Source organism: Typopeltis vanoorti, chromosome 2 (assembly GCF_054136105.1).
Source record: "Typopeltis vanoorti isolate ZY-2024b chromosome 2, IOZ_Tvanoo_1.0, whole genome shotgun sequence".
Taxonomy (NCBI): domain Eukaryota; kingdom Metazoa; phylum Arthropoda; class Arachnida; order Uropygi; family Thelyphonidae; genus Typopeltis; species Typopeltis vanoorti.
The window spans coordinates 108,174,600-108,187,505 of record NC_143550.1 but is presented as its reverse complement, the minus strand read 5'-3'; the positions used below and the strand labels follow the sequence as shown (position 1 = coordinate 108,187,505).

The 12,906-nt window shown below is 36.8% G+C and overlaps 1 protein-coding gene across 1 annotated transcript in view; it reads left to right on the top strand.

Moving 5' to 3' along the window:
• The window catches only part of LOC150109318 (neo-calmodulin-like), a 101,458-nt gene that overhangs the window by 44,005 nt on the left and 44,547 nt on the right, over positions 1-12,906 (top strand). The window contains exon 2 of the mRNA XM_090407399.1: positions 5,298-5,331. Within this exon, the coding sequence (XP_090263525.1) occupies positions 5,298-5,331 (34 nt within the window). The remainder of the gene's footprint in view (positions 1-5,297; positions 5,332-12,906) is intronic.

Below are 12,906 nucleotides of genomic sequence, written 5' to 3'. Positions count from 1 at the left end.
GAAAAGGTCACGAAGATGTGTGTGTGTGTGTGGTGGGGGGGATGCTTGTTTATAGTAGAGGATTTGTGCATGTACAAGGTGGAGATTTAATTTGGCTTAATGAGCAAATGGATTATTTTAATTATGGTAAAATAGACTATAGTGAAGAGGTGGCACTGGAATAAGGGAAAATTAATTTTTGTTCATGTGTAAGGGGAGGACACACAATGATTTTCATTTGATATCAGAGGATGTCATTGTGAAGGGAGTATCTAATCTCAATTAGGTTATCTTTGTGGCTAGCCATATAAAGATTTCTGAGATGAAAGGATACATATAGAACTACAAGGGTGACGATTGTGAAAACCTCAAGAGATAGCTTATACACTGATCAAGAGCTTTTGACAGCAGTAATGTCTAAATATATTCCGAAAATCAGGAGGTTAAAATAAGATAGGTGTAAAAAAGAAAGATTTGTTTAACATGTCCATGCTGGGATGTATTAAATATTATTTTTCTGGTTTAGCATGATGCTATTCAGATCCTTCCCCTATAAAAATACAGTGACTTCATGAGTGGAAAGAGGGCAAAATTGTTCCATTGCATAAAGGTGGAAGCAAAACAGATGTTTCAAATTACAGACCAGTTTACATTTCTGGAATGGTTCTTAAGGCTTGTAGAGGTTGGTTAGGAATAGAATATGATTGGGTGGATAAGGAAAATATTCTGTATAGCGGTCAACATGGGTTTGCTAAAGGGAGGTCTTGTTTTACAAACTTACATTTTATAATAAGGTGACTACAGTTCTGGATAGAGGTGGTTCGCATACAGTGATACTTCTGGATTTTGCAAAGGCATTTGAGAAGCTACCACATAATAAACTGGTGTATAAGTTACGGCAAATGGGATTGGAAAATCAGTTGGTTGATTGGATAGCAAACTGGCTTTCTAATCGATATCAAGCGGTGGTGTATAGAGGTGCCATGTCTCTCAGGGGGGAGAGTTACCAGTGAGGTCCCATGGTGTTCTGTTCTAAGACCACTGCTGTTTAAGTTGTTTATTAATGGCAATGCGAGTGGTTTGTAAGCTGATATTCAGCTGTTTGCAGATGATGGTAAGCTGAGAAAAGTTATTAGTAATGATGCAGATGTATTGGTGCTTCAGAGCGATTTGAATCAAGGGGATAACAGTTTAGCACCTCTAAGGTTTTTGCACTTTGGATCCCATAAAAGTAAAGTTGTGTATCATATTGGAGACATTGTATTACAGGAGGTGGAGGAAGCGAGGGATCTTGGGATATTGACGGATAACAAACTGAAGTTCAAGGAACATTTTGCAAAAGTGCTAAAAACAGCACAAAGAAATTATAGTATACTAAAAACACTGACAAGTAGAGATAAGGATGTAGTCATTCCGCTGGCTTTGATTAGGCCACATCTCGACTATTATGCATCGATTTGGTCACCTGCGTTCGTAGGTGAGAAGCAAGATCTGGACAAAGTTCAGAGGCGAATAACAAAAGCAATATCAAGATTCTGGAATACTGCCTATGAAGACTGTAATTTACATTCTCTCATCCTGACTCTAGTAAATAGGCAGACGGGCGATCTGATTGAGACATAAAAATTAAGGGGTTCTTACCAAATAGATACCCAGGATATTTTCCCAAGGGTTGAGGAGGGAAGGGAATAGAGATAAGATATCATTCTTGGAAGTTGTATAAAGGTGTGGTGCATAAGAATGCGACATGACTTTTTTTTTTGCATGGAAAGTGGTTGGTGAGTGGAATGTATTATCGAATGAGGTAAATGCTCAAACATTGAACCAATTTAGGACGAGGCATGATGTGCATTCTCTCTGTTAGACTGCATCTTACTATTGCCTCCCTTGATGAATTTTGACTCCAGGAGGTGTTTGTATAATAATAAATTGATAGTTTGAGTTGGCTGTTATCTGAAATACGGAATACTGCAGCAGAAGTGTGTATGAGAGAGATCTAGCTTGTAACAGCGTTCTACACACCAGGAATGGTTTAGGTCTCCAGTGTATAGTGAAGTAGCATTGCAGGTGAAAGGCATCATCTGAATACAGCAATTCTTGCCTCATTAGAATCCCTTTTAGTGATATTGGTGTTTTAAGAGCAGTGAGGAGATGGAGCAAGCATAAAATGTGCTGGAAAATGGCAAATTAAAGCATGGAAGTTGCATGTTGGGAAGTATTAAACAATCTCGAAGTATTATGGCTGTGATGAGGACTTACCTGTATAGCTCTATGGAAATAGAGCTTGTATCCATAGTTCTAGGCTGCCCGAAAAAGATCATTCTATTTTAATAGCCGATTTAAGGAACTTCAATCGGCTATTAGAATAGAACTACGCTTTTCTACGCCTTTCTTTGACCGGTTTCTGAGTTTGCTAGTCTCTTGAATGGGAAAGTAGGGTTTTATTCTCCTGAAAACTAGTATTTAATCCCACAACCTCAAGAAAATCGACCATAGGACTTGCACTATTTCAAACAATAATGTATAGTGTTAGGGACTTACGAGATGGTGGCAGTATTTACCTTTCTTTTCTGGATGCCAGTTAGTCATGGATAGCCTTGGGCCAGCTATCTGTGGTTGACTAAGTTTGGCTACCCACCAGTTTCAAAAAAGTTTACTTTGTCTACTCCCTCTGGGGAATAGATATTAGTGGATTTTTTTTTCTTTTAAGAACTTTCGGTATGGTGGATGATTTTATCTATTACAGTATACGTTATATTACCATCATGGAGATTTCCATGAAGTAAAGCCTTGTGGAAGGTTTCACTGCTACACATGTGCGTGCGCACATACAACTAATTAAACTGCCTTAAATTAACTGTTTTTACACCTTCCACTCCGCAGTGCATTCCACTCACCAACTATTCCCTACACAAAGCAACTTCCTCGCACTCTCTATATGCAGCTTCCAAGGATGGCCTCTTGTTTTACCCTATCTTTCTTGCATTTTACGAAAAATATCTTTCACATTAATCTGTTAACAGTCCTTACCAACTTGTATATCCCGCTCATATTCTACCCTCCTTCCATTCCCAGGGTTCTGCAAATTGTATTTCCATAAGCTTTCTTCACACCAACAAAATTTCGACAACAGGAAACCACTTTTGTCAATTATCTGTGGTCTCGTCATGACCAAATCTTCACACAGTAATCCTTAAGTTGCTTGATCAATGCCCTATACTAGGAAATCATGGCATCCTTACATGTCAATATAAGGATACATCCCTGTTCTTCAACCTGTGGACCGGTGTCAGTCCGCCAAATCCCCCCCCCCCCCCCAAAAAAAAGAAGTATTCCAAGTACTAGTGCTTCAAGTTTAGAAGAAACAAAGAAAAAGCAATATGTTGATACTTCAGAATGTGCAATACAAACCAAAGAAAAAAAAAGAAAATGAAACTTTGTAAGATGCTTCGACAAGGACTATTTAAAGCTTGGTTTCATTGTAGCCCCTGGCAGTGAACTATCGCCACGGCCTTTGTATGTAGTATGTTCCGAAATTCTGTCAAATGACGCTACGAAACCTTCCAAACTTGCTCGTCATTTGCATTCGGAGCATAGAGATTTTATTGATAAGTCACTGGACTTTTTTCAAAGATTACGTGACCAGATGAAAAGTGAAATGAAAATGATGACTAGTGACAAGTCGCTGCTTCGAGCGTCTTATTTAGTTGATCTTCGAATAGCTAAAACGAAAAAACCATTTGCTATTGGTGAAGAGTTAGTAAAGCCTTGCATCTTAGATGTCGTACGAGAAATTTTGGGTCCTCAAGCCTATATCGCTTTCGGACACCACCATTCAGAGGAGAATTATTGATATGGCCACTGATATTGACAAGCAAGTTGTAGAGGGGATAAAGAAATAGAGATGTTTCGCGATTCAACTTGATGAATCAACTGACGAGAGTAACCATGCTATCCTACTTTGCTTCGTGAGGTATAGTGAAGATGAAGACTTAAGGGAAGAACTTCTTTGATGCCTTGACTTACCTGGACGGACCACTAGTTCAGAGATATTTAATGTTCTTGATGGGTGTTTTCAAGCGCAGAGCTTAGACTGGAGCAAATGCGTCGGAGTGTGTACGGACGGTGCTGCGAGCATGACTGGACGTCGCGCAGGAGTAGTTTCCAAAATGAAGGAAGTCGCGCACCCAGAAGTTTTGTTCAGCCTGGAGCACCTAGCTACAAAGAAGCTTTCTACTGAACTAAACACTATGATGAATGACACGGTGAAGATCTTAATGAAATTTGTAGTCGAGCTATGAACTCCAGGCTGTTCACGACACTGTGTGAGAGTATGGATTCGCACCATCTCCTTCTCCATGCAGAAGTGAGGTGGTTATCGAGAGGAAGGGTTCTTGCACGCTGTTTCGAACTGAGGGAAGAAGTAAAGCAGTTTCTGCAAGAGCGAAAATCTGACCTAGTAGGGCCTTTGTTGAATGAGGAATGGATGGCTAAGCTTGCGTATAAGGCGAACATATTTAGCCTTCTTAACGAACTCGATATTTCTCTTCAGGGGTCTTGTACAAATATTTTTACACTGAGAAATAAAATGGATGCGTTCAAAGAGAAGCTGGCTCTTTGTGATAGTGGCGTACAAGTGGAAGATATAGAAATGTTTCCACTTTTGGGAGAGTTTTTTATTGCTGCTGATGTCAACAAGAAAGTCATAATCGACATAGGTCAACATTTAAGGGCGTTAGCTGAAATGTTGAATAATTATTTCCCTGAAAATGAGAATTCTCGTAAAGGTAACCTCTGGATTAATAATCCCTTCTTGGAAGATATAAAATCATGCGCACTTGACCCTCGTGAAAAAGAAAAGCTCATCGAGTTGTCTTCTGGTGTCCAGACATAAATGCAATCATTGTCTCAATTTTGGATATCACTCGAAAAAGAATATCCATCTCTGAGTTATAAAAGTTTTTTCTGTGTGAAAAGACTTTTTCAGCCATGTCAGTAATAAAAGCCAAACAGAGAAATCGAATGGATTTATTGCAGCGCTTCGTCTCTCAGAAACAATGCTCCAGCCACGTATATCAAATTTTTTAACATCTAAGCAGCAGCAGATGTCGCACTAGCTAATAATTGTAATTTTATAACATTGGATTTAATAAATAAAATAGTATCTAAAATACTTAATTTTCAGTAACTTCTGCGCTACTATATGGGAAAAAAAAAACCTTTAATTTCTTAATGACTAATATTAGAACTCAATAAAACTTGATTTATATGTTTTAAATAATTAACAAATTATCAACATGGGCTTTATTGATTTTCAGACGGAATATGGTTTAACAGAGGAGCAAGTTGCGGGTAAGTTTTTGTAAGCTATATCAAGTTTAATTTCATAAGCAGTTATATTATTCCAGTTTACTTATTTTTTATAGATTTTCTTAAAAGAATGAATATTACACTATTCATCATAGATATAAAATTTGAAGAACATATTTTTTAAAAAAAAACAAATATCTTTTAGTTCTTTCATTTGCTAATATCCCAAGAGCATTATTCAACATCCCATTAATTTAAAATGTATGAACAAATATGTTATTACTAAACATAACATTGCAGTCTATAAAATGTCTTAATCATAAGAGGTGAAATATAAGTATTATAGCTATGAAGAGAATGTTGATGAGGTAGCACAAGGAAATAATGAAAACAAAAATAAATTATGTTTCACTGTTTTAAGCTTGTACAGTAGCGAACAAATTAATCTGAACACTCACATTTTAAAGAAAAATTAAATTCGCAAGAAAATAAGTACAAAAATTCAACTCAAACTTTACCTAATTTATATATGCTCCTCTGTTCCTAATAAGTTCATTAATTAGCTTAGGCATGAACTCTAATAACGCAGTACACATTTTTCTGATTTCTGCATCTCAAAACCATACTTTTATATTATTGTTATTCTTTGAATCACAACTTAATTTTCCAAGTCTCTTTTTCACTATGGCCCCAAAAAGTTTCTATTGGGTTAATGCAAGGAGAGTTACTGGCCATCAAAGCAATTGGATGTTGTGATTGTTGAGGAACTCCTTTTTTTGAAGTGTTGGGCATGGAGCGAGATCCTGTAGGAAGATGAGTTCTTTTATTTTTCTGGATTTGTGGGACCACTCTTTTCTCCAATATTTTTATGTATTGGTCACTTTCATCATACCATCAACAGGCACAAGTGATCCTGGTCATGTGTAAAACAACCCCACAAAATCTTTTTTAGCTGGGTGTTGAAGGTAGTCGGGAGAAGTCTCCTCAGCCCCTGATTTGCGAAAATAGTGTACTCGCTCTTCTTGGACAAAGAAATGGCTCTCACCTGAGAATATAACTTTCCACTTGTCAACAGTCCAATCTTTGTACACTTTTGCCTACTGGAGCCTCTTTTTCAACTGTAGTTTTTGTCAACAATTGTTTTTTTATTATTTTAATTTATTTATTTTTTTAATATCTGTAGGCAGTCTTCCCTGTTTCCAGCAGTCTTCAACGGACTGCGATGTCCAGAAACATTAATCACAACAGCTTCCAAGTCTGTTTGTCTACAGCGACAATCTTGGACTCATTTTGCTTTTCCTAATTAGTAAACGATCTTGAGTTTTCCTTTTTTCGCCCACATTTTTTACTTAGGAGAAAAGGTATTTGTCTCCCTAAACCTCTTCAAAATCGCATTAACAGTACCGAAACCAATACCACACTCACTGGTAATTTGCCTTTGAGTCATGGGTATGTGCTAAGAAAGAGGACATCGGGTTCATCTCCCCCACATAAATGCGGGAGAAATCCGCTGAGCGAACATCAAAAGGACGTGCAAAATAAGAGAGAACATAAATCGGGATTGGCATTTCACACAATCCCTACCGGTCATGATGTACTCTGGGATAGAACAAACATGTCCTATATAGATAAGAATTGTTTCACAAGAAAATTCAGAGGCAGCAAATATGATCAAAATTCCTACGCAATGCAACAAAAACCAAGGTTTGATTTTAAATCAATTTTGGTCATCGTTTATTAAAAATTTACCAATTTCAGACCTCGGACAGAGTGAGGGTGAACCACAGAACGCGACAGCAAACAGCATTGTCTCCAGCTAACACGCATTAACGGTTGTATAGATCTGTTATTCAGTTTTTTAATGAACTGTTTTGATGTTCACAATACCAACAAATGAACTAATTTTCATAATTTCTAGTATTTTGTGCTTTAAACTTTTAGTTCTCTTTACCCCTGAAGATGTTAGTCTGACGACTAACGAAACTTGTTGTTGTTTTTAGTACTTGCTTAGTTTTAAACAATTTTCTTTAATAAAAAAATGTGGTCATAAAACCGGAATAATTGTGAGATTATTGTTTGCAGAGGAATTATGCATTATAAGGATTGATTGAAAAAAAAAAAGCGCATATTGCATGTACTGCTTAGGGCGGATTTTTTTTTCTTATAATTGTGCTTCATTTCTTATGCTGCATACAAGCCCACTGGAGGAACTTTTTCCTACCGGTTCCAGAGTTAGTCGATCTCTAGCACGGGCCAGCGGTTTTTTCTTCCGTAAATTCAAAAAAATCGACCGTAGATCCCACATTATTTCAGACAGTAGCACATCCTGTTAGGGTTAGGTATCAGGAGACGGCAGCACTTGTTTGCCTGTCTCTTCATCGGTTGTTGCTCATAATCAGTGATAGTCATGGGCCAGCTATCTCTGACTGGCTACAGTTGGAGATTGAACTGCCTGCTTAGTCTCAAAAAGCTAGATAGGATTTAAAAAGCGTTTGTGTTCTTGCTGCTTTCTGGAAACGCGTCCGTAAGGAACTGGACTTTTGTGGTGCAGAAATACTTCGGCAAGAATATTGGTTTTGTATTGGATATTTCTCAGTTGATCTGTTGAGGGAATTGTTTTATGTATGTATCGAAGAATGTGAAAAATTTGTGGACTGTTAGGATGAATGAAAAGAAGTAAAGTACAGTATTAATGTATGTGCAAAATATAATGATAGGTTAGAGTATTTCAAAATGGGAGCTAGCGTCATCGGTAGTAAACAGAAATCAGAATGTAAGTGTTAGTAATCATAACAAACGGAATGGTGTGGAAGACATTAGATAAGAGTTGATGAAAATGAAGAGCTAAATTAGGTGTCTGATAGATGAGATTCAACGTCTAAATAAGAGGTTGGTGGTTTTATGTAATTTAAATCTCGAGATTTAAAGTAAGATCTTGTTGAGATTTGATCATTACAGATGTGATGAACAAAGTACACAAAACATGTTTTCCTGGTGGAACATTGAAATAAATAAATGATGCTTTGCAGAAAAGGAAAGAGTGGACATCAGAAATACTGGTAGTTGTGGGCATGAATGACTTAAATTGTGATAAAAGGAACAGTAGGAGCGAAAAGAATGAATAGTGAAATCAAGCAAGTGTTGTAAAAGGTGTTATTGAGAAGGTATAAAACAAAATTGGAGTAGAACAAAAGGCCATTGCTGGAAACTGTATAAGGAGGGTGTGAGCAAAGGAGTGAGAAGCAGGTTCTTTGTATGGAGGGTGGTAGGTGAGTGGAATGCATTGCCTGAGTGTGTTGTGGAGACATTGAATCAGTTTAAGATGTGGTTGGATGAGCAGTGGTGATCAAACTTATGAATAGTATAAGGTGCACTATGAGAGAAGATTGGCCAGTCAGACCAAGGAGTATTCAAAAGAATTTTTCCACTATATGGCAAGCAAATAGAAGAATAATTATGGCATGTTGACTGGTCTGTAGTTATGGTAGCAGAGGATATATATTTCCCCTTGTTATCAGGTAGACATGGAAGAGATTTTTCATAGAATTGGAGAGGGGGGGGGGTAGAACAAGAGGCCATTGCTGGAAACTGTATAAGGAGGGTGTGAGCAAAGGAGTGAGAAGCAGGTTCTTTGCATGGAGGATGGTAGGTGAGTGGAATGCATTGCCTGAGTGTGTTGTGGAGACATTGAATCAGTTTAAGACTTGGTTGGATGAGCATTGTATGCAATAGGGAGTACCTCCCATTATGAGTCTCTGACTCCATGGAGGTCAGGTGTTGATAATAATATAGAATTATTTATTGAGCACTTCATCACTGTATATCATACTGGTATAAATGATGCAAGTATTAGAAGAGGTGAAAGAATCTGAGGTGTATCACATGTTGAGTCCCTTAATATTAAATAAGGCTATGGCAATGGATGACATCTCACCATGTATTTTTAAGGAATGTGCCAGATAGTTAGCTATGCCCTTTACCTGGTTATTTAATCATTGTTGTGCAGTGGATAAGGTTTCTGAGGAGTGGAAAAAAAAAAATGAAAATATTATCACTCCACAAGCACGGCTTTAAGACAGAAGTTTCCAATTATAGACCAGTCTGTATATCTGCAGTTGTAGTGAAGGTATTAGAGAGGTTAGTTAGGAGTAACCTAACCAACCACTTTAATGTGCTTATTAAAGGCATTTAATAGGCACATTACAAACTGGTAATTAAATTGGAACAGATAGGACTGAATTAGTAAGTTAGTGTGCCATATTGGAGATTGGCTGCATGGTAGGTATCAACAAGTAGTGTATGGGCAAGCAATATCTCTGAAGTTGAAAGTCAGTAATGGTATGCTCAAGGAAGGGTCTGTTATTTTTGGGACTGTTGCTATTTAACCTTTATGTTCATCATATTGGGAAAGATTATGATATTCTTGTTTGCGAATGATGCAAAGTTGGGAAGAACAATGAGGAAGCATGTTATGGTAGTTTGCAAGAAGTCTTATACTACTTGGGGATAAATTAAAGATGCCAAGAAATTATATCCTTGGTGTAATCCTTTATCCAAGTGTAAGCAAACAAGGGCATGTGAAGTAACTTCATAACTTGGCTACTTGTATATAGAGGCTAATGACTTGACATCAAGCACATTAATATTCCATAATGCAATACATTATGGAAAAAGCCACTACCCAGACTGGTTTCGACCTTTGAGGTCCCATCAGTGGGAGCCAGCCTAGAAGTGATACCAAGGCAATTGATGTCAAGTCATTATATATACATACAAGTGTTGCACATTATATATACACTTTAATTTATAGTATAAACAAGTTTTAAAAAAAAAAAAACTTCAAAACAAAAAAAAAATTATACTGGGGGAATGGTGTTGCCAGTTCAATGTTGAAAAATATAAAGTTTTAAAATTCAGGAAGCAGAGTATACAATTGGTGGGAATATCTTTAGAGGAGGAAAAGGAGATAAGGGATTCATGAGTGATGGCAGATGAGGACTTAAAATTTAGGGGATACATTGCTAAAAGTGTGAAGATAGCACATCTTATGACAATGCAGAGGATACTAACATATAGAAGTATGGACATTATGGTTCCATTCTATAAAGCTTTGATCAGACTGCACATGGATTACTGTGCAGAGATTTGATCACCAGGTTTTCAAAGGGGATGATAAGATATCAGAAATGGTACAGAAACAATTGACTAAGGTGTGGTTTTTGCAATATTGAGCAGGGGGAAAATATTGAGGAAATGCAATTTGTAGAGCTTAGTGGATAAAGAGTAGGAGGGGGAATAAGAGTGAGGCACATAAATGGGTCAAGGGTTATTACTAGATTAATGTGGATGAGGGTTTCATAAAATGGAAAAAGACAGAAGTGTGAGAGTAGGTTTTCTGCATGGTGAGTGGTGGGTGATTGGAATGCGTTGCCTGAGAGTGTAGTGAGTACAGAGATGTTAAATATGTTTAAGGCATGGTATGACAAGTTGTGTGTGACAGTAGGACCTCCCATGTTGAATCTTTTGACAATATGGAGGTCTTGTGGTGATGATAGTAACGATTAATTCATAAGAGAAATTTTGTCAAGTTATGTTTGTTTTATAGTTGACAATTAAAGGAGTAACTAACAGGGGGAGGATTGAAGCTTTGTACATCACAACAATAACTTTATCTCAGTTTATCAATATCCTCCCTCGTTATTACAGAACAGAAATAACCCATTGTGTTATCTCCCAAAGTGTGTTTTATTCACCGTCGCTTCTAGGTCCAATATCTGTTCTATCTCCTTTGGTATAGTCTCACTAGTGGATGTATATATATACTTATTTTAATAAGTTAGGAAATTTAATGCCCTTTTTTTAGTTATCTTATTAGCTACTTAGGAATTGTCAGTTAGCTTTTTAGAAGTACTAAAGATGCCTTTGATACTTAGACAAAAATTACACTAATAAAATAATATTTTACATGAGTTTATTCTGGTATTATAATTTATTTATGTATTATTATTTTTATTATTTATTTATGGCCTGTTTGGCCAAGTGGTTAGCATATCTGCTCTTCAGCCAAAAGGCTACGGGTTTGAATCCTGCATCCTGCCATGGGCATGGATATTTGTGATTGTCTTTGAAATACTAGTGGTGGTGGTCAACAGTAGATGGCATTGGTGTAGATGATGAAGGTAGTTGGTGGAGCTGGAGAGTAGATGCTCTCTCTCGATGAGTCTTTAGACTCCCTGGAGGTGTTACGTAATAATAATAATTATTTAAATATGCCTGCTCACTGTATTTCCTTATTGAAACAGAAGTCATTCCATTGTTTTTGCATCGGTAAAAAATAACATTTACAGTAGTAATTTTTCCATTCTCCAACCTTATCATATCCTCTTGGAGGAGTTATAGTATCAGTTTCACTTTTCATAGCTTTCCTCAACTGCATCATTTGCAAACTATATATTCCCATCTTAATCTCTTTGCAATATCATTAATATAAAGATATATAAACTAAACAATAATGGTGTTAAGCGGAATGCTGCTACATCACTAGTTACTTTATTCTGGAACAGTGAAAACTTGTTTGGACAAATGAAATTATTTGTTCTAGCATGTACTGACATTATATACTCTGGCCAGGAGTTTTCAGTAGCTTGTAATAATGAGTTCACTAGCTGTAATTCATTCATGCACATTTGTCATCTTGTAACATGTAAGTGAATTGCTAAAATTCATATGCTGTTATAATAATAAAGAAGTGTGTAAATCTGATGATTTCCATATATTATTTTTAAATATGGCTTCAAAAGCATATTGTACTGAGTGTGCTCAGAGCAATGGCATGCAAGATTCCCCCCCCCTCCAACTAGCAGTAAAAAATGTACAAATAACTCATTTCAACAATAATATAAACATCTTATTTACTTCAGTTATTTTCATTAGCTTTCTGAATTATGCAGATATTACGGCAGTATTAAGTTTAGACAAAGAGCAGACATGATGAATGGCATGATTGCCGTTAATATAAAGATATATTAACGGCAATGTCCAACTCCCTGTCCAACTCAGACTACAGTTTGTAAATATAAAGGGAAAAATTCAATAGCACAGATTAAATTCCTCAAACTGATGACTTGCGCTTTGAGGAATTTAATCTGTGCCATTGAATTTTCCCCTTTATATTTGCAAACTGTAGTCCTTTCCTTACAATTTGGCAATCATTATTATTACGGGTATCTCCAGGGAGTCAGTAGACTAATCGCGGAAAACCCAAACTATCAAAACAATATCTATCATATCTGTTCTTGAACTCATTTACAGATGAACTCAAAACTGAGTCGGGCAATGCATTCCACTCATTCACCACCCTCCAGGTGAAAAAACCTAGTTCTCACCCTTGTTAACCACACTTTTCCTTAATTTCCAGGGATGACCTCTTGTTTTTCCATCACTATCACACAGCTGAAACATTTCCCCTGCATCAATCTTATAAGAACCTTTTAGTACCTTAAATGTTTTTATCATATCCCCTCTTCTCCACCTATCAACCAACCTCTGCAATCCACAAGTTCTCAATCTACCAATGTAGGGAGCATTTTTTACATCACTCACCAACTTAGTCACTCT